Source organism: Seriola dumerili, unplaced genomic scaffold (assembly GCF_002260705.1).
Source record: "Seriola dumerili isolate Sdu_G_001 unplaced genomic scaffold, Sdu_1.0 BDQW01000149.1, whole genome shotgun sequence".
Lineage (NCBI taxonomy): Eukaryota > Metazoa > Chordata > Actinopteri > Carangiformes > Carangidae > Seriola > Seriola dumerili.
The window spans coordinates 1,799,356-1,818,615 of NW_019174404.1; the positions used below are offsets into that span (position 1 = coordinate 1,799,356).

At 38.1% G+C, this 19,260-nt stretch overlaps 2 protein-coding genes across 3 annotated transcripts; both read right to left on the bottom strand.

Moving 5' to 3' along the window:
* Positions 1-3,334: 3,334 nt before the first annotated feature.
* On the bottom strand, positions 3,335-9,536 carry LOC111225582 (acetylserotonin O-methyltransferase-like). Of its 2 annotated transcripts, none has more exons than XM_022750545.1 (9): positions 9,462-9,536; positions 9,259-9,349; positions 8,106-8,280; positions 7,683-7,812; positions 7,329-7,397; positions 7,124-7,242; positions 6,657-6,794; positions 6,341-6,463; positions 3,335-5,927 (listed from the first exon to the last, which is right to left on the bottom strand). In XM_022750545.1, the coding sequence occupies exons 2-9, from the start codon at positions 9,337-9,339 to the stop codon at positions 5,716-5,718; spliced, it is 1,047 nt and encodes a 348-aa protein (XP_022606266.1). In that variant the 5' UTR covers positions 9,340-9,349; positions 9,462-9,536; the 3' UTR covers positions 3,335-5,715. The 2 variants fall into 2 exon arrangements, with proteins under 2 accessions (XP_022606266.1, XP_022606265.1); XM_022750544.1 differs by having other exon boundaries at positions 9,259-9,386; positions 9,462-9,523.
* A 1,571-nt stretch (positions 9,537-11,107) lies between these two features.
* Positions 11,108-19,231, bottom strand: pgrmc2 (progesterone receptor membrane component 2). Its single transcript, XM_022750693.1, has 3 exons — positions 18,881-19,231; positions 15,406-15,561; positions 11,108-12,585 (listed from the first exon to the last, which is right to left on the bottom strand). The coding sequence occupies exons 1-3, from the start codon at positions 19,221-19,223 to the stop codon at positions 12,488-12,490; spliced, it is 597 nt and encodes a 198-aa protein (XP_022606414.1). The 5' UTR covers positions 19,224-19,231; the 3' UTR covers positions 11,108-12,487.
* Positions 19,232-19,260: the final 29 nt, after the last annotated feature.

The following is a 19,260-nucleotide window of genomic DNA, read 5'->3' on the forward strand; positions in this document are numbered from 1 at the left end:
ATCATACTATATAAAAGCATAAAAGGTCATGAAAATGTCATAGTATTGCAAGGCATGAGACGTCATAGTATAGTAAGGCATAAAAAGTCAAAAAAACATCATACTATATAAAAGCATAAAAGGTCATGAAAATGTCATAGTATTGCAAGGCATGAGACGTCATAGTATAGTAAGGCATAAAAAGTCAAAAAAACATCATACTATATAAAAGCATAAAAGGTCATGAAAATGTCATAGTATTGCAAGGCATGAGACGTCATAGTATAGTAAGGCATAAAAAGTCAAAAAAACATCATACTATATAAAAGCATAAAAGGTCATGAAAATGTCATAGTATTGCAAGGCATGAGACGTCATAGTATAGTAAGGCATAAAAAGTCAAAAAAACATCATACTATATAAAAGCATAAAAGGTCATGAAAATGTCATAGTATTGCAAGGCATGAGACGTCATAGTATAGTAAGGCATAAAAAGTCAAAAAAACATCATACTATATAAAAGCATAAAAGGTCATGAAAATGTCATAGTATTGCAAGGCATGAGACGTCATAGTATAGTAAGGCATAAAAAGTCAAAAAAACATCATACTATATAAAAGCATAAAAGGTCATGAAAATGTCATAGTATTGCAAGGCATGAGACGTCATAGTATAGTAAGGCATAAAAAGTCAAAAAAACATCATACTATATAAAAGCATAAAAGGTCATGAAAATGTCATAGTATTGCAAGGCATGAGACGTCATAGTATAGTAAGGCATAAAAAGTCAAAAAAACATCATACTATATAAAAGCATAAAAGGTCATGAAAATGTCATAGTATTGCAAGGCATGAGACGTCATAGTATAGTAAGGCATAAAAAGTCAAAAAAACATCATACTATATAAAAGCATAAAAGGTCATGAAAATGTCATAGTATTGCAAGGCATGAGACGTCATAGTATAGTAAGGCATAAAAAGTCAAAAAAACATCATACTATATAAAAGCATAAAAGGTCATGAAAATGTCATAGTATTGCAAGGCATGAGACGTCATAGTATAGTAAGGCATAAAAAGTCAAAAAAACATCATACTATATAAAAGCATAAAAGGTCATGAAAATGTCATAGTATTGCAAGGCATGAGACGTCATAGTATAGTAAGGCATAAAAAGTCAAAAAAACATCATACTATATAAAAGCATAAAAGGTCATGAAAATGTCATAGTATTGCAAGGCATGAGACGTCATAGTATAGTAAGGCATAAAAAGTCAAAAAAACATCATACTATATAAAAGCATAAAAGGTCATGAAAATGTCATAGTATTGCAAGGCATGAGACGTCATAGTATAGTAAGGCATAAAAAGTCAAAAAAACATCATACTATATAAAAGCATAAAAGGTCATGAAAATGTCATAGTATTGCAAGGCATGAGACGTCATAGTATAGTAAGGCATAAAAAGTCAAAAAAACATCATACTATATAAAAGCATAAAAGGTCATGAAAATGTCATAGTATTGCAAGGCATGAGACGTCATAGTATAGTAAGGCATAAAAAGTCAAAAAAACATCATACTATATAAAAGCATAAAAGGTCATGAAAATGTCATAGTATTGCAAGGCATGAGACGTCATAGTATAGTAAGGCATAAAAATGCCAAAAAACATCTAAGTATAGTATGGCATAAAAATGCCTAAAAATGTCATAGGTGACATAGGTGACATAGATGACATAAAAGGTCAAAAAAACATCATAGTATATTAAAGCATAAAAGGTCATAAAAATGTCATAGTATTGCAAGGCATGAGACGTCATAGTATAGTAAGGCATAAAAATGCCAAAAAACATCTAAGTATAGTATGGCATAAAAATGCCAAAAAACGTCATAGTATGTAAAGGCATAAAAGGTCATAAAAATGTCATAGTATTGCAAGGCATGAGACGTCATAGTATAGTATGGCATAAAACGTCATAAAAAAAGGCATAGTATTGTAAGGCATAAAAACATCATAGTATAGTAAGGAATAAAAAGTCATAGTATTGTAAGGCATAAAAGGTCAGAAAAACGTCATAGTATGTCAGGGCATCAAATAAGATAGTATAGTATGGCAGAAAAATGTCAAAAAACGTCATAGTATAGTAAGGCATAAAAAGTCAAAAAAACATCATAGTATGTAAAGGCATAAAATGTCAAAAAAACATCATAGTATGGTTAAGCATCAAATAAGATAGTATAGTAAGGTAACATCTAAATCTAAAGGTCAACAAAACATCATAGTATATTAAGGCATAAAAGGTCATAAAAACATTGTAGTATTGCACGGCATGAGACGTCATAGTATAGTAAGGCATAAAAATACCAAAAAACATCTAAGTATAGTAAGGCATAAAAATGCCAAAAAACATCATAGTATATTAAGGCATAAAAGGTCATAAAAATGTCATAGTATTGCAAGGCATGAGACGTCATAGTATAGTAAGGCATAAAAATGCCAAAAAACATCTAAGTATAGTATGGTATAAAAATACCAAAAAAAATGCCATAGTATAGTGTGGCATAAAACGTCAAAGTATACTAAGGCATAAAAATGTCATAGTATACTAAGGCATAAAAAGTCATAGTATAGTAAGGCATAAAAAGTCAACTGTGACTTGTCTACTGAAATTTAACTCGTACTTGATATATCCACCTTTTTATGTTTACTTCTGTTAGCAACCTGACTGCTAGCCTACAGAAGACATAAACTACGGTTTGCTTGGTAGTTAACGCTTGCTAACATGGCTAAATAACATCAGTTGACATTCTCATGGTGATGTTAGGTACCACTGTGATATTCTCACATTACGTGAGCCTTCAGATAGTCCCTTTCCCTTTTAGTCAAGCAAATCCTAGCATGCCTTAATCGATTGTCTTTGTGACGTAGCCTCTTGGAGGGCACATTGGAATGATCTAATATGACTTTACTCCAAACATAGTGCAACCATCTCCCTCAAATATTGGTAGGGACAATTCTGTCCTCTCAAAATATTGGTAGGGACATGTCTCTACTGTATATATGCAAACCTAGGCCCTTGATTTCCACTAAAATTAAGTTCAGTGGGTCTGAACAATGTTTAGCTGTACAGCATGAATACAAAATGGTTGCGGCTGGAGTGGTTCAGTGTGAATGGGTTAGAGTAAATGCTTTTTATATATTCACAAATGAAATAAAATGACAACTGGCTGACTGAAAAAAGGCTACTAAGTACATGTTTACAAGTACAAGTTTACATAATAATGAAAACAATAACAAGAGACTGCTGCATTGACAGACACCACACTGTTGTTGTTTACACATGCATAGCTTTTAATAGGAACAAAAAACTGAACCATTTACAGTGAATAAACATCATGTGTCTCTGTTATTCCATCTGAAGGATGCATGCTGTCAACATGTTTAGTGGAAACACAAGAAGACAAAAAAACAAGCCATGTGTTTCTATTGCACACCTTGATGTTTTGCATTCACACCTCATAACACATGCAAATCACAAAAATCTATAATCTCAATTTAAAAAGAGAAACTCTCACTGCTGTAATCACTTTAGCAGCTATTTGGTGCTGAGATGATCTAAACTGATTTATGGTGTAAACTCTTCATTTTTTTTTTTTTTTTACACTGAAACATTTTGTCCAATCACACTTGCTGCTGTTCCGAGTACTGCAACATCACCACGGGGGAAAAAAAGGAAATACACAAACAGCATAATAAACACAGACAAGATCCAGTTTTAAATAGTAGTAAATAGATTTTTCCTTCAAACAGCCCTCACACTGTGACAGGGAGAGAAAAAATAAAGAAAATAGAATTTCTTACACAAGCAAAGGATAGACAGAGGTAAACGTGAAGGGTCTGCTGAGAGAGGCACACAACACCACAACACAGAAAACATCTTCACTTTTCTTTTTTTTTCTTTTTTTTTTAACCAGTCTTTGCCTCCTCTCTTCACTTTCTGACATGACAACGGAATGAAAAATAAATCAACACATACAAATTGAATTCGCTTCTCTGGCTGTGAAATCCAAAAACAGACACGCAAAGATCATTAATATCCACCTACAGATCCATGAGATGGACCAACAGACAGAAATGATTTGTACTTTTTTACCCTTCTTGTATTCATTTGTCATTCATGGATAATTATACACACATTATGCAGAACTATGAACCAGTGTTATAATGCTTATGATATGGATGACATGATGCTGGTGTTTCTTTTGATGTTATTATCTTTAAAAAGATTTAAAAATAATAATAATAATATTCAGTTATCCAAAAAGAAAAATGCACAGACATAATGGTTTGCAAAGTGACAACACTGTTTATCTCAGTATCTCAGGACAGTCACAGTCCTACTGATGATTTGGACAACAGAGTCATATCACTCTGTAGATTAGATGGAAATGTTGAAGTTTAATTATGTATTTACGGGCTTCTTGGCATTTATTTTGAATATTATAAAACAAGTGAAAATCAAATGATTGAGGATTATAAATATAACCTTTCTCATAAAAAAGATAGAAAATAGTCTTTTTTCCAAGACTATGTTTATATGATATTGATCAAATATGCTTGAAATGCTATCCCAAATCTGTCATTAATTGGTTAATATTTTTTAGAATGCACCTCCATGACACTTGAGAAATATCAGAACTATAATCTCATACGATACCAAGGACTATTCACTGTTTGATTCAGGCATATGTGATATATTTTTGTGACCCTTTTCTACGAGCATGTCACTTAAAAACAGTACAAATAAAAACATGTATCTTTTGCTTCACAACTGTTGTTAAAAACATCAGGCCAGCCTGAAAAGCATCACCTGCATTTGCAACATGGTTCTTTAAAAAAGAAATTAATATCAGCTTCACAAAACCAGATCAGTGCATTTATCAAAAAATATCAAATAACTGAACCTACAGCATATTGACTGTCTATGGGAAACCTTTAAAGGGATAGTTTGACATTTTGTGAAATAAACATTCCCTTTCTTACTGAGATTTACATGAGAAGATTTATACCACTCCCATAGTTGACTGTTCAATATTAGGCCTGCGGCCAGTTAGCTTAGCATAAATACACGAAAGTAGGAAAACAGACCCCAATAAAACCACAACTTAATGGTTTTACACTTTATTGTAAACAAACAATGTTAATTAGTGAGATTTGCAAGTGCTGGTATAAGGATTTGTTACCGTTTTAAAGAGGCAGTCTAGCTTATGCTATGCTAAGCTAACCGGCTGCTGGTAATAGTGACATATTAACCGTATAAATATGAGAGTGGTATCAATCTTCTCACACTCAGAAAGACAACGAATAAGCGCAGTTGCCAAAATGTCAAACATTTACTTTAGTATCAGTTGATTTTGATTGAATCTAAATCAGCACTTTGCTCTGATTCTTTAATATGTTTGCAGTATTACTTACAGAGGCAGGTATTGATTACAAATATTATCCATCAGCTACCTCAGTCCAGAAAATGTTTGTATTAGTACAAACCATGAAAACAAGTCACGAGGGTTGACCACAACATATAACAGGGATCCATGTGCACAACAGTTCCGGGGCTTTTAGTTTCGTTTTCTTATCCTCAACTTTTCAAAGCCTTGAAATGTTCAAGGTAAGTGTTCTTTACTTTCCCAGACTTTTAAGGAATGTTTCACTTGACTGACACTCTGAGTCTGAGCTCATCTGATGGCCAGGATGGCATCGTAGGACTTTCCAGTCCGACACACCTGAACGTTTTGGAAGCCGGTCTTCTTCAGCATGTGGGTGTACTCAGATGGCGGACGCTCCCGGCCCTCCGCCTGCACCAGCATGTTGAGGGAGAAGATCTGAGCCATGACGGGCCCTCGTCTGTTCTCAAACAGCATGGCCTCCACCAGCAGGACGCCACCACCTGGAGGCCCAGGAGGACAATGAGTATTAAAAAGCACAGAACACAATAATTCAAAAGCATCAGCTGTGCATATTTTTATGTTACATTCCCTTCGACCAGTAAAAATTTGAAAAACAAAACCTGAAGCCCATAATCCTCCATAGTCTCCTCTATTCTGCAGGTACAAAATATATTGACATATACCTGCAGAATATGCTTTTAATGCATGTAACAGATAACAGATTAAATCCTGCTAACAAGAGATGCAGGTAACGACTGAGTGTAAATTCAACGTGGATAAAAATATACCAGGATACAATTTTAATGTATGGCAGGTAAAAAAAAATGGGACCACAGATTTAACAGTTAAATACAAACACAAAAACACACAAAGCTCCTAAAGATGCCCTGTGGAGTAATTTACATAAACTCACCTGGTCTGCAGGTGTTGTAGATCTTCTTCAGCAGAGTCAGGCACTTCTCTTCAGGCCAGTCATGAATGATTCTGGCCAGAACGTACAAGTCAGCAGCAGGGACGTCACCACTGAAGAAATCTCCTACATACGATGACAGAAAGCATGTGAAAACGTATAATCAGGTACCAGTTTATTAGGTACACCTACAGTCCTACACTCATTAAGTTTGTCCTACAGTGAAACAGAGATTCAAAGTTCATTATTGACCGGTGGCAACAGTCGACAGTATTGCAGTCAACTCTTGATGTGGTGAGCGAGAGCGAATGGAGCTCACCAGTCTGAAACACAATGGCATCGTTCTCCTGAGAGAAATGTTTCTGAGCCGATTCCACGACCTGCGGGAGGTCAAACACTGTGACGGAGGAGGAGGGATACGCCTTCACCATCTCACGAGCCAGAGCACCAGTGCAACCTGGGAAGTATTCAGACAGAATAATGTCAGAGCATGAACAACGGATATTCACTTTGTTTAGTGTGAAATCAAAATGTTTTTGATTTTCTCAGTTTTTGTGTCTGTGAAAAATGTTAACGTTTGTTATTTCTTTATGATCTTCATGATCAAACACACGTCATTATATAGTTTACATCTGTTAATAAATCATATATACATAAATAACATGTTTTCACTTACAGGGAGTTTCAGTATTTAATGGAGTAAATCTAATTGTTTATCACAAATTTGTATCTTGTATCTATATCTATTATGCTGCTATTATGCACTTAGTGCCAGCAGCCTCTTACCTCCAAGATCTACAATCGTCTGGAAGCATGAGAGGTTGAACGCTGTCACGATGTCGTGTCCGTCAAGAACCCACGAGGAGTTCATGAGACCCATGAATTTCAGCATCTCCTCCTCCGATCTGTGTGGTAGATTTTTATCTATCAAACACAGAAACTCAAAACTCAACTACTAATGAAATTAGATAATAACAAACTCAGCACCAACCTGTAAATAGCTTGGAAAACATCCTCTGGTGGAAGGCCAAAGGTCTTTTCATTCTGATTCCTCCCCTCCCTGCGAGGCGGAAAATTACTGTTTGAACTCATGAAAATGAGCATTCACATATTCTGTGGAGTTTGCTTTAGTTCTGCAAACATTTCCTTGAGGCAGAGCAGCTCTACAGGCTATTAACTATCTTAGATAACTTTAATGCATTTTCCTCTTTTTCACAGCTTCAGTCTAAAAATCAATTAGCCATAAAAACCTTACTTCCTCTTCTGTCACTGAGGTTTAACTAAGCTTTGTAAAATGCAAAACATCCACTCTCTATTCAGCTGTTTTCCATTTGAACCCACAAACCTGACGGCGTCCACCATGTTATTCCACAGAGGGTAGATGGTCTGGGATTGGTAGATGATCATGTCGTGAAGAGACTTGGCGCTGCCTTTGGCCAGGTAAAGGTTCGCCACGTCAGTGCTGCTGTAGAAAGCTGTTTCAACAAAAGACATTCACAGGGAAAGACCTAACATCAAACTGAAAGCTCCAGAACAGCTACTAAATGCATACTGAGGTGAGATTATTTTGTTGAATGCTGTTTCCAAAGTCAAGAATGAAATTAAACTAAATTTAAGATAAAAAATTGATGTAATATTTGGATGTCCACATACTTTGCACAGATGTCCACATACATTTGGCCATGTAGTTTGTATTGCTACATTGATACACAGTTAATGTAGTAGTTCAGACCTGTCTGCAAGAGATCATCCACTCCTCATCCCTCACCTGTCCCATCTGTGGTCTCCACCTCCAGGATCTCGATGCCCACCAGGGCGTCCAGCAGCCTCTCCATCCCGTCCACACTGGTGCCCAGCTCCCGGGCCACATGCTGCGCACTCAGAGGCTCCTGGGACTTGAGCAGGAGGTCAAACACTCCCAGCTCACAGGCTGAAAATATCACCTTGAGGGACAGACATACAGTATTGTCACATCAGCACCTCAGCTCTGGTAGATAGGATCTTCAGCCATGTGAGCAGTGTGTAAAAGCAGACCTGGCGTGCACAGATTACCTGAAAGTTTAAACAGATAAGTCTGTAGCTGCTTTTTAAATGACTCCACAGAAATCACCAAACCATAGAGGTGCTGGTAGAGCATAACACAGCTTAGGTGCTGCGGCGTCTAAAGCTTCATCACCACAATTCTTTAAATGCAGCGGGACAGATAGTAGATTTGACTTGACCTGAGACAGCGAGCTGATGAGTGAAGGTGGAGTAGATCAGTTAAATATACAATGGGGGCTGACGGTGCAGTAATCTGTATGTAAAAGTGAGGATGGATTCTGTACGTAACAGGGAGTCAGGGAAGTGAGTACGGGTGTAATGAGAAACCATCTGTTTGACCTATTAAGAAGTCTAGCGACACTGTACTTAAATGCTGCATCACAAAGCTGCTGGCAAGTCTGTACCCTCTAATGTAGAACTGAAGGATGCTCTATAGATAAAGAGACACTGATTGCTGAAAGGTCAATCAATTAATGATTAATTGAGAGAAAAAAAAATCCCATTCCCTCATTGATACCAATGGGGTGGACAAAATAATAGAAACACCTGCAATGCAATTCAACAGCATCAGAAATTTCATCCCTGCATAGTGGCCACATGAAGCAGGACTGCTGTATTAGACTGCATTAGTTTTAAGTAGGTGTACCTAATAATCTGACAGCTGAGTGTAGATACATTAGATTTTTCACAACACAATTCGCTAAAGATTAATACATCTTTTAATTACAGCTTGTAACCTCTGTTTAAATTGTGCTTTATCAAAAAGTGGTGCCAAAATGTGGCAAGTAGCAGCCCCAGATGCATTACTGCAGACTGACTGACTCTTAACTACAATGTGTATATTTAGAAGAAAACAAGAAAAAGCTCTTAAATGTTACCTTGGAGACCCTGAAGCCGTTGAAATACTCCAGAAGTTTGAATGGGTAGTCCAGCTCACTCTGGGACAGATGCTCTGCCATTGCTGCACTCCTGGTGTGAGACACAAACCAAAACAGAGCCGTCCTTCCTGGAGGAATTCACACAACTTTATTGTTTCGTTGAATTTGGACAAACCTCGTATGTCTTCTGTATCATCACTCACCCGATGCTGTCGCCTGGAAAGCAGCCAAGATGGTGGTCGAAGCCGGGGAGAGACGGATGATTTTTTTGGGGGGGGTGGGGGGTGGGCGGGAGGTGGGGGGGGGCGGGTGAAAAAAATTCGGTGAGTTTTGGTTTTAGCCGAAAACAGCAGCCAAGATGTCGGTGGTGTGTTGAGGAGCCGCTGTCCGTGTGAAATGGTCGTCGGATCATCAACGGACAACACACACCCCTGCTCCGGGAGGTGATGCCAGACGAAGCCGCTTTGGCTTTGAAGGTCGATAAGCAACAACAGAGACGAGTTTGACTTCAACACACACTCACGCGGACACTGAGAGAGCCGTCAGCGTGCAGTTCCAGGATCAACCAGAGCGTCAACGGGGGCGCTGTTGAGCTGTTGTCAATGTCAGGAAGGTTTATTTTTAGACCGTGGTGACCACAGCGGTGACCCTCAGAACTTCATCATGTCTGCACCCTGGTCTGCACATGGATGAACGTAAATGTAGCTCTCGTGTCTGTGAATGATGCCGTGGCTAATAAAAAAGATGAATAAAAAATCATTTTAAAAAAAGATACATGTTCCTCAAAATAACCCAGGATTAATGTTAATATGTCGTTTTTAAAATGGACAACAAATTAATAATAAAGATACATTTATATTTGTCAGAAAATAAATAAATGGGTGATGAATGTATAAATAATCTACAATTTTCTGCTTTTATATATTTTCTTATTCACTTGCAGATGTAATTATTTCCTAATTTATTGAGTAAATGTAAATGTAATTTGTTTTTTTTCTTATCCATGTCTGTATCAATTGTATTGTATTTATACGTCCCTGCATATTTCTTGAAAATCTGTGAATTTCCCAAAAAAACTTATTAATTTTCATATTTATTTTCCTATTGATTTATTTATTTCAGTGCTGTATGGTAATAAGGCAAAAAGAAACTCAAGAGAAAAAGGGGGACAATTTCCCTATTTATCTAATTCCCAGATATATGTGTGTGTGTATATATATATGTATCCACTATGCACATTTATTCATTTCCCCATTCATATATTTCCACATTAAATTACTTTACATTTATGTTTAATGAGAAGGGGCGTGGTCTAAGGCATCTTATGTGCATATTTGTGTTACTTTTGGCCCATAATTGATATAATTAAAAGTAATCAATATTTAACTATTTGCCATTAACAGCCTCAATCTGAAAATTTCTTCTCTCCTTTAGTGATCTGATTCAGATCCAGATTCTCAGTTTGAATGAACTATATAACATTTTCCTGGTAGCGATCTAATCATTTTTTCTCTAACAGCAAATAAACTCCAGACATCTTCAATTATTAACCAAATCGATTTATTATGCATGAACAAATCCCTTCCTGCCTCTGTCACGCAGACACGCACACACACACACCCAACATTTAAATACATGACGTGGTGGGAATTCGGCATAGCTCACTTGGTTGTTGCACATGCTTTAATAAAATGATAGATATATTTACAGGATAAGCAACGTCTCCGAAAAAAATTCGCAAGAACAGCTCCCGGTCCCGCCCTGCAGCACTTTGCAACACTCCTTTTTTTTTTTTTTTTTTTTGGAAATTCACACATTTAAAAATAAGTTCAGAACTGAAAGGAAAAACAAAAAAACAAAACAAAAAGAAAAACAAAACAAAACAAAACAAAACAGAAACAAAAAAAAAAACCACACAAACCATGGGGGTTTTGGCCAATACGACATAGCATTATACGTATATGGAGTTCATCATCTACATAAATATGGCAGTAACACTGAGTAATTCATACGGTCTATTTACAAAGTTTGTGAAGTGGGGAAATATTACAGTCTGTGTGTGGACGACTGCCAGAACATATGCCTTCTTTAAAGTCTGGGGCACTGAGTCTAGGAAAAACCAACACCTCCATCCCTTCGCTCACCTCCTCTGTTAGACCTGTCAGGACTGACACAACAAACAAAATAAGGCACAATTAATACTTGGACCATTTTCAGGGGAATCTACAGACTTGCAGCTGGCTTGTGAGGCATGTAAACAATTGAGTCGATTGATTAGGACTGCCTTATCACCTTCCCTTTGTATTCCCGATCAGTGATTCAGTCCATCTGATGTGATTCAAAACAGGTTTCATATGGCAAGGACCTTTGACCCCCCCCCAAACCCATCCAAAAAAACAAAGAAAAAAAATAATAAAAGAAAAGAAAAAGAAAAAAGAAAAGAAAAAAAAGCCTTCCGTCTCAGCCTCTCTCTCTCTCTCTCTCTCTATGCTACTCAACAAATACAATCACATGGTGACAAACAAAGAAAACTAGTAGTGCATACACTACAAACACAACAGGAAAATGCAACGCCCTGCCAATTACCTTTGGTTAGGCCACAGCACTGCCCTCTCAACAAGGGGGGATGATTGAACCAAAAAGAAAAAAAAAAAAAAGAAACAGAAATGATTGATTGATAGATAAGCTGTCCAAAGCTGAAGCAGTTTCAGTTGCAATGTGACTAAACCACAGATAAAAAGAGAGAAATCTGTTTCCCCATCCCGATCCACTGATCATCTTTGACCAGTGCGTTTCTGACTAACTCCGACCAACCTCCACCCAGCGCTCAGCGGCGACCACAATGACCACACGTATCCCCTTCCCTTCCCCCTACATATTTTGTGATTTTGTTTCAAATACATCTAATGGCACAACCGCTCTCCCCCCAGACGTGTTTGCTGTCATTAAAAAAGCCCCTCGTCGAAGGTTTCCAATTGCTTTCTGTTGGTGGTCATCATTGTAGGATGAAGAGGGAGGGAGGTCTGGGCGTTGAGACTTGAGTCCCGTCCTTCCAGAACAGCCACGGCACCGTACAGACTCAGGAGGTGAAGAGTTTTTGGGGAGTGGGGCAGGCAAAGAGAGTGGCAGGTAGATCGATGGGGCAGGAGGAGGAGGTGGTCTGGGGGGTCTGGGGCGGTCTGTCGCAGCTGTTTGGGGCTCCTGGCTTTGGTCGGTGTGATGGAACCGCTCAGTCGTGTTTCAGGTGGTCCTTGATGTCCTCCTCGTCCGTGTACTCCGATGGTTCGTCTCCGGGCTTCAGCAACCTCCCGACGTAATCGTATTTTTCTGGAAGACATCGGCAAAATGTTGCATTAAAAAGATGCGAGCACAAAGACCAGCTTCAGCAGGAGCAACAACCTTACAGAGCTGCATCGACAATTATTTTAGAGATGAAACAATCAGTCCTTAAATCATTTTGTCAATGACCGAAAATTTATTTCAGGCAGCTATTAATGTAAAAATATGACATTCATAGTTGCTCAGTGGTCAAAGTCTAAAACTCTAAATCTAAAAACAGTCTAAAACCTTAAATATTCAAATTATTTGAACGATCGATTCATTCAAGTTATTTTCAAGCCAAAATGTCAGTTGAATTGATTTTAGCTTCATTTGCTGCTTTGCCGTGTCTTCTCCTGCACTGAGGACCGTAACTAACCATTATTTTCATTATCAGTTAATTAGCCAATTATTTTCTTGAAAAAAATATTTTGGTCAATAAAATATTTACAATTCAACATATAATGAATAAACAAAAAAATAAAAGCAGCAAATAACAGTGTTTTTTCTGTCATTTTTGATTGGAAAAATGAAAAACGGTTACTCGATTAAACTCGACAAAATTGTTGTTGTATAATCTTCTATCAACCGACTTTTCAATTAATCAACTAATCTGTTTAGCTTAACCAATATGATGGTAAAGGGAATGTCTTTGGGTTTGGGGCTGCAGGTCAGATATAATACAAGCTATTTAAAACATCAGCTTTGGGAAACTGATGCACATTTTTCACTATTTTCTGACATTTTATAGCCAAAATGATTTATTGTTTTGTTGCAAAAACAATCCAGGGCTTGACAGTGCAAGCCTTTTCCTGCGACTAAAAATAGACGTGTGCGAATTGTAAAATGTATTTAGAAGCATGTACGCAACAGAAAGTATTGCAGAACGTGGCCAAACAAAAAGGTAAGTAAAATAAAGTTAATTAATTAATTAATTAATTAATAAAAATCTGCTGATTAATTTTCTGTTGATTGACAAACAGCTGTTCACTAACTGAGATCAATGTGTTTTCCACTGAACATCAGAGAAAACGCTGGACTCTCAGAGCAGTGACCAGAGTGATGAACAAGATGCTGCCAGTAATTTACTGACGTCTTCTTATATAATTTCATCAGTCACCATTTGGAGCTGCCAACTTTCAAAGCTGCCCTGTCCAGCTTTACATTGACATTTGCATCAACTGTACATGTTGTGTCCTGTAGACTCTTATTTAAAAAGCAGAGGCCTGACATTACTTAGATGTTTCAGTCCAAAATTAGACACTCGAGACTAAAAAAAAAAAAAAGACACTTGACTTTGAAATCAAACACTGCATTTGAGGTAAAGCACATTTTAAAATTACAGACTACATTAGAACTTAAACCCATGTTACGTTTAACACGGGTACAGAAAATCCTTGGATTGTGACATGAGTGATGTGGCAAAACAAAATACAAGGGGTGAAGCGAGGGCCTTTGTTTCCGTCCAGTTTCATTGTTTCCTGTTGTAACTGTTCCTCAGCAGATGTGGTGGCAGGAGATATTTTTAGTTTGGGTTTATTGCATGTTTGTCACAAATGCACTCCATAGTTTGGTTCACCAGCACATTCAAGTAAGAACCTTTTTATGGAGCAGAAATTATCAGTCGATTAACAGAACTATTTTGATGATGGATGGATATGCACCGTTTTCATGGTTCAAATGTGAATATTTTCTGCTTTTCTTAAGATCTGATAGTAACGACCAATTATTTGCTTAATCTTCTGACGCTTTCCTCAACCAATCCTTTAATCTATAAAATACCAGAAAAAAAAAAGAAACATTTCAGTCACTACTTCTTTAAGCCCAAAGTGAAATCTTTGTTTACTATCACATAAAGTAAAGAAATCCACACAATTAAGAAGCAGGAAATAGAAAACATTTGGTATATTTGTGCCTGACAAATAACTGAAATGAGTCATCAGTTATAAAAACAGGTGGCAATCACTTTTCTGTTGATCAACTAATCGATTAATTGACTAATCATTTCAGCTCTTGTTAGAACAAAACAAGTTATTTGAGGGATGCCACTTTTGGCTTTAGGAAAACTTTTTTATCTTCCTGCTTTGTGCTGTGCAAATAAAGAAACAAACAAGTAAAATGCATTACAGTAAAAAAAATCAAACATTCTCTTGTTGACCTTTTCAAATGTGGAAATTTGTTGCTTTTCTTTGTCTTAACATTATATTACTTTGAATATCTTTTGGTTTTGGTCTGTGGCTTGGACACTATAAAACACTAATCACGCACTAGACGTGACGGACATTTTTAACTGTTTAACTGTTCTGACGTTATACAGGCCAAACAAAAGTTGATTGATTGAAAAAATAATTGTCAGATTAATCGATATCAATCAATGAAAATGGCTGGTAGTTGCAGGCCTACAGGTCACCAGAATAGTGTTTTATTTCATCTACAAGAAGATTTGATTCTGAATATGAAGTAAAACTAAAAATACATTCAGATGCAATGCAAACTGAAGGATAGTTGTGCCAAAGCACAAACGCTTCTTTTGTACTCCTTTAAATGAACCTAATTTAATCATAAAAATCATGTTCCAAATGTAATACAACATACTGAAGCAGTGGATGCCCTTGGAGAGGTTTACAAGCAAAAACACTAAAGAAAAACGCAGTCGGTTTGATCTTGTTTTTGTGTTTCTGATTCTCAGTCTGACCTGACTAAATATGCAGAGATGCAGAGAGAGGCTCTGTGGGACGGACCATAAACACGACTGATGCATCTGTGTCATCCGAGACAAATCAATATCTCAGGAACATTTTCTTTACAAGCATCAGAAAACCATCTTACCCATGAACTGCATCTCCCACTCCCTCACGCTCTCCATCTGTACAGCGTTGAGGTCTGACAAATCGTCGTACTCGTCCCGCAGGGCGTCTTTCTCCAGGCAGAAGGTGGCCAGGCCTCTTGAAGCATCCCGGCCCGCGAAAATGCCGTAAGGACCATCTGAGAAACAAACACAAAGTCAGGATGAATGAATGTATAGCAGAGAAGTTTCTTACTTTACTATTCACTTCCACAGTTTAACAATCATTCTGACTGAGACTCTTCACTATTCTAAACATGCTGTGAGTTCTGGGATAAACCGGTCAGGCGCCAGCGGATACACAGGTCAGCTTCCTGCCCTGGTTTGGGCTCAGTGTCGCTTCTTTTAAGCTTTTAAACTGATCGACCGAGAAAAAAGTGTTAAAACTGTACAAATACCTTTTCCAGCCAAGCAACAAGTTAACCCTTAACCTATTAAGTCAAATCTACGTCATGTGACTGCTGCTCCTGCTTCACATTAAAAGCCTCCCAGAGCTGCCAATGAGTAAACCACTTGAATACAGTGCAGATGCAGTGAGTTCACAGATGCAGCGACTCCTGGCTCCAGGAAATATCAGACATGCTCTTCTTTTTCTGAAGAGGGATCGTTGTGTTGACAGTGACTTAGCAGAACCCTGCATCAGTACGCTGTTGTTATCAGAGATGGAAGATATATTAACATGATATAATGTGAAATGTGATGTGGTCTGGGATTCCTGTAATCGTAACACTGCCTCTGGCTGGTATTAAAGACTCCATTAGAGTTAAATTAGAGCTGCAATGATTAGTCGATTGATCTATTAGCCTGTCATCACAGAATTAAACTGCCAACCACTTTGATGATCAAAACACATTACGACTCATTGTTTCTTAATAAAGGTTGAGTGATGCTGAACTTTTGATGCTTATATCCATATTTGAGAGTTAGAAATAATCCAACAACAATATTTCTGCCATTACAATGTTGTTTTTCTACATAAACTCATAAAACACTGGCGCTCTCATAGTTTAGGGGTGAAGACGCAGAGGACCATGAGCCATAACATCCGGCTGGAGACCTTTTCTGCTTCCTTCATCGCCTCATTTCCTCTCATCTCTCCACTGTCTGTCCACAGCAAAGGCTTAAAATGCACCATAAATATGTAAAAATAAATAAATGGATAACAATGAAATAGATAAATGCATGAAGTATGATCAAGATATGTATCGAGCAGGCTGTTGTATAGTGAGAAACATGCTGATTTTCATTGTCTTACATTATAGTGAACAGATTCTCTCTGGGTTTTGAACAAAAACAAGACATGATCTTGAGCTCATGGAAATAATTTTCAGTCATTTTCTGTTTTCAGGCGTTTTACAGACCAAAAATGAATCTATAATGAAAATAATTCTTTATTGGTATTTCTGTCTCCGATGCGGAAAAGAATGATGACAAAATCTATGTCAAAACAGGCAGATTTATCAGTGTCGCTATATGTCTGCATTGTTTTTAGGAGTAAAATTTCTTCTCAAAGTCTAAAGCTTTAGCTAAAGTATCATCACATGATCAACATTAAAGATATTCAGCTACAAATATTGTTTTTGTTCAGTATTGCCCAGCACTTGTTGCTGTTCTGTCCTGTCATGCAACTTCTACCAATAACAATTCAGTAAAAATACTTTAAATATCTTCATGATTTCGAATTTTCAAGTAGAGGATATTGAATATCTTTCATATTCAGGAAATTTCTAGTTATCTGAATGATATCGTTTAATATCCCTTCAAAGGCACTGGTGATATTCAGTCTAACAACGCCCCGGGCATGCCATGAAGTCCTTTAAATCGTTCATCATCTTCCAACAGGAACAACATCTGACCAGCATGTGAACGCTCTGCAGGCCCTCAGGTTTTCTGCTTTTAATTGTGCAACAGAAAGCCGGAGCAAAAAAATAAAACTCAGTCCAGTGTTCAAAGCACTGTTAAAGAGTCCATGAAGCAAAGGCGCCTTATCACCTCCAAGATTAGATGTGCTTTTACCTTGCACAACTAGACGAACGAGCATTTTATAGATAAAACTGCTAATCCTATTTTACGGTAAGCCTGAGAACAAGGCAACAAACTGATATTTTTGTCTTAGGGCCTATTATTAGAATGATATTGTTTTTTTATGTCCTGAATCACTCACAACAAAAGAAGAGCCAGAATTATGCCTGGATAATGTCTGAAAAACTTGAGTGTGTCAGCTGTAAATGGCAACTCCAGCCAGCTGGACTCCCCTATAACCAGCAGTACAGGGCTGCAGCTAACAAGTACTTTCATTAATGGTTAATACTGGGGTCTATAACTGTCAACAAATGCCCGTTTCAGCTGCTTGTCTTGTGAAAAACCCAAAGGTTTTCCATTCATAATGACATGAAACAGAGGAAAGCAGCAAATCCTCGCTTGCCAAAAGCTGAACACAGAAAATATTTAAAATTTTTCTTCAAACAAGTCATAGAGGACTCTGTCTTCTGTCCCAGCACTAACTCAGATGTGATGAACACCAGCTAGACAATTTAAGATATGATCCTGCCAACTCCAGCGTGGCTCTGAGTCTATGTGTCATAATTTGGAGAGCTGGACAGATTCAGGCCTACTTGGCTGGGTGCTGGCGGTGTGGGATAGCAGACGTGACACACGAGTCTCCTGGGAGTGTGTTTGAATAATTATAGTTTATTACAGAGGTGATTTGTGAGTCAGCCAGGTCACAGAAAATGTGCAGTAGCAGGCTAGCCTTGCTTTTCAAAGACAAGAGGACATATTAAGAAGACTTATGAGGCTTCAGACATAATTTCTAAAAGTAAAGCAATATAATATTTGTTTGTCATATTTGTTCACAAACGTTATTCTCATCCCAGAGCTGCAGTTGTCTGTTTAACTCTGCACAGCAGAATACACAGTGACCCCAGGTGCTAAAAACACGTCTTTTCTGCAAGAAAATACCCTTTAGAATAACAAATATACAGAGACATATGGCATTTAATGTTAAAATCTCCGTGCACAGTTACCAATACCCATGCATGGTGAGTCCCATCACTGTAAACAAGCGGCGCTTCTAGACCAGACAGCCAGACAGTGCAGTGTGTCTGTGTGCACGTCAACAAGCTAACAGGCTAGCGTTAGCAGGCTAGCTGGTTAAAACCTTGCAAACCAGCTTTAACTTGACCAAAAAGTTTCACAGGTTCAGTCCACATAAATATCAAGTCTAGACATGTTCAAACATCATCACAACAGTTGCGACCCTCCTTCCCCTCATAACAGCTGTGCTAGTTAGCTGACAGCTAGCATCCCATTCAAAAGCACAGACAAAGCCAAAGATACAGCTAAGCTAACCTCAACGGTTTGCGCCCAAATTTTTGACTCGGGACAACTCACCCCAAGCAGGACATGTCAGCTAAGTCACTCGATTGTCAGGTCCTGTTCTACAGACTGCCAGCTCACCTTTCCCGTAAAACTTTTTGCCGCTGGTCACGTCGAAAATTTTCATGTTGACAGCCATCAGGATGCGGGGGTTCTGGAGTCCGTCGTACTCCCGCAGCTGCTCCAGAGTGAAGTCCCGTCTCCTCATCTTGGGAAGAGCCGAGGCCTCGTCGCCCTGGGCCGCGTCGGCGCCGAGCCGCCTGCCCCACCGCCGGTACACCACCAGACAGACCGCCACCACCAGAACCAAAATACTAATATTCAGCAACATCCCGCCAAGGCCGAGCCCGTCCGACTCATCCGCTGCCCCCTGCCCGCCGCTTGTGTCAACTGGTCCGCTCGAACTGTCTCCATCGTCCGCCATACTGCACAGTTAGCGCCTACCCGCCCCTGGACTGATG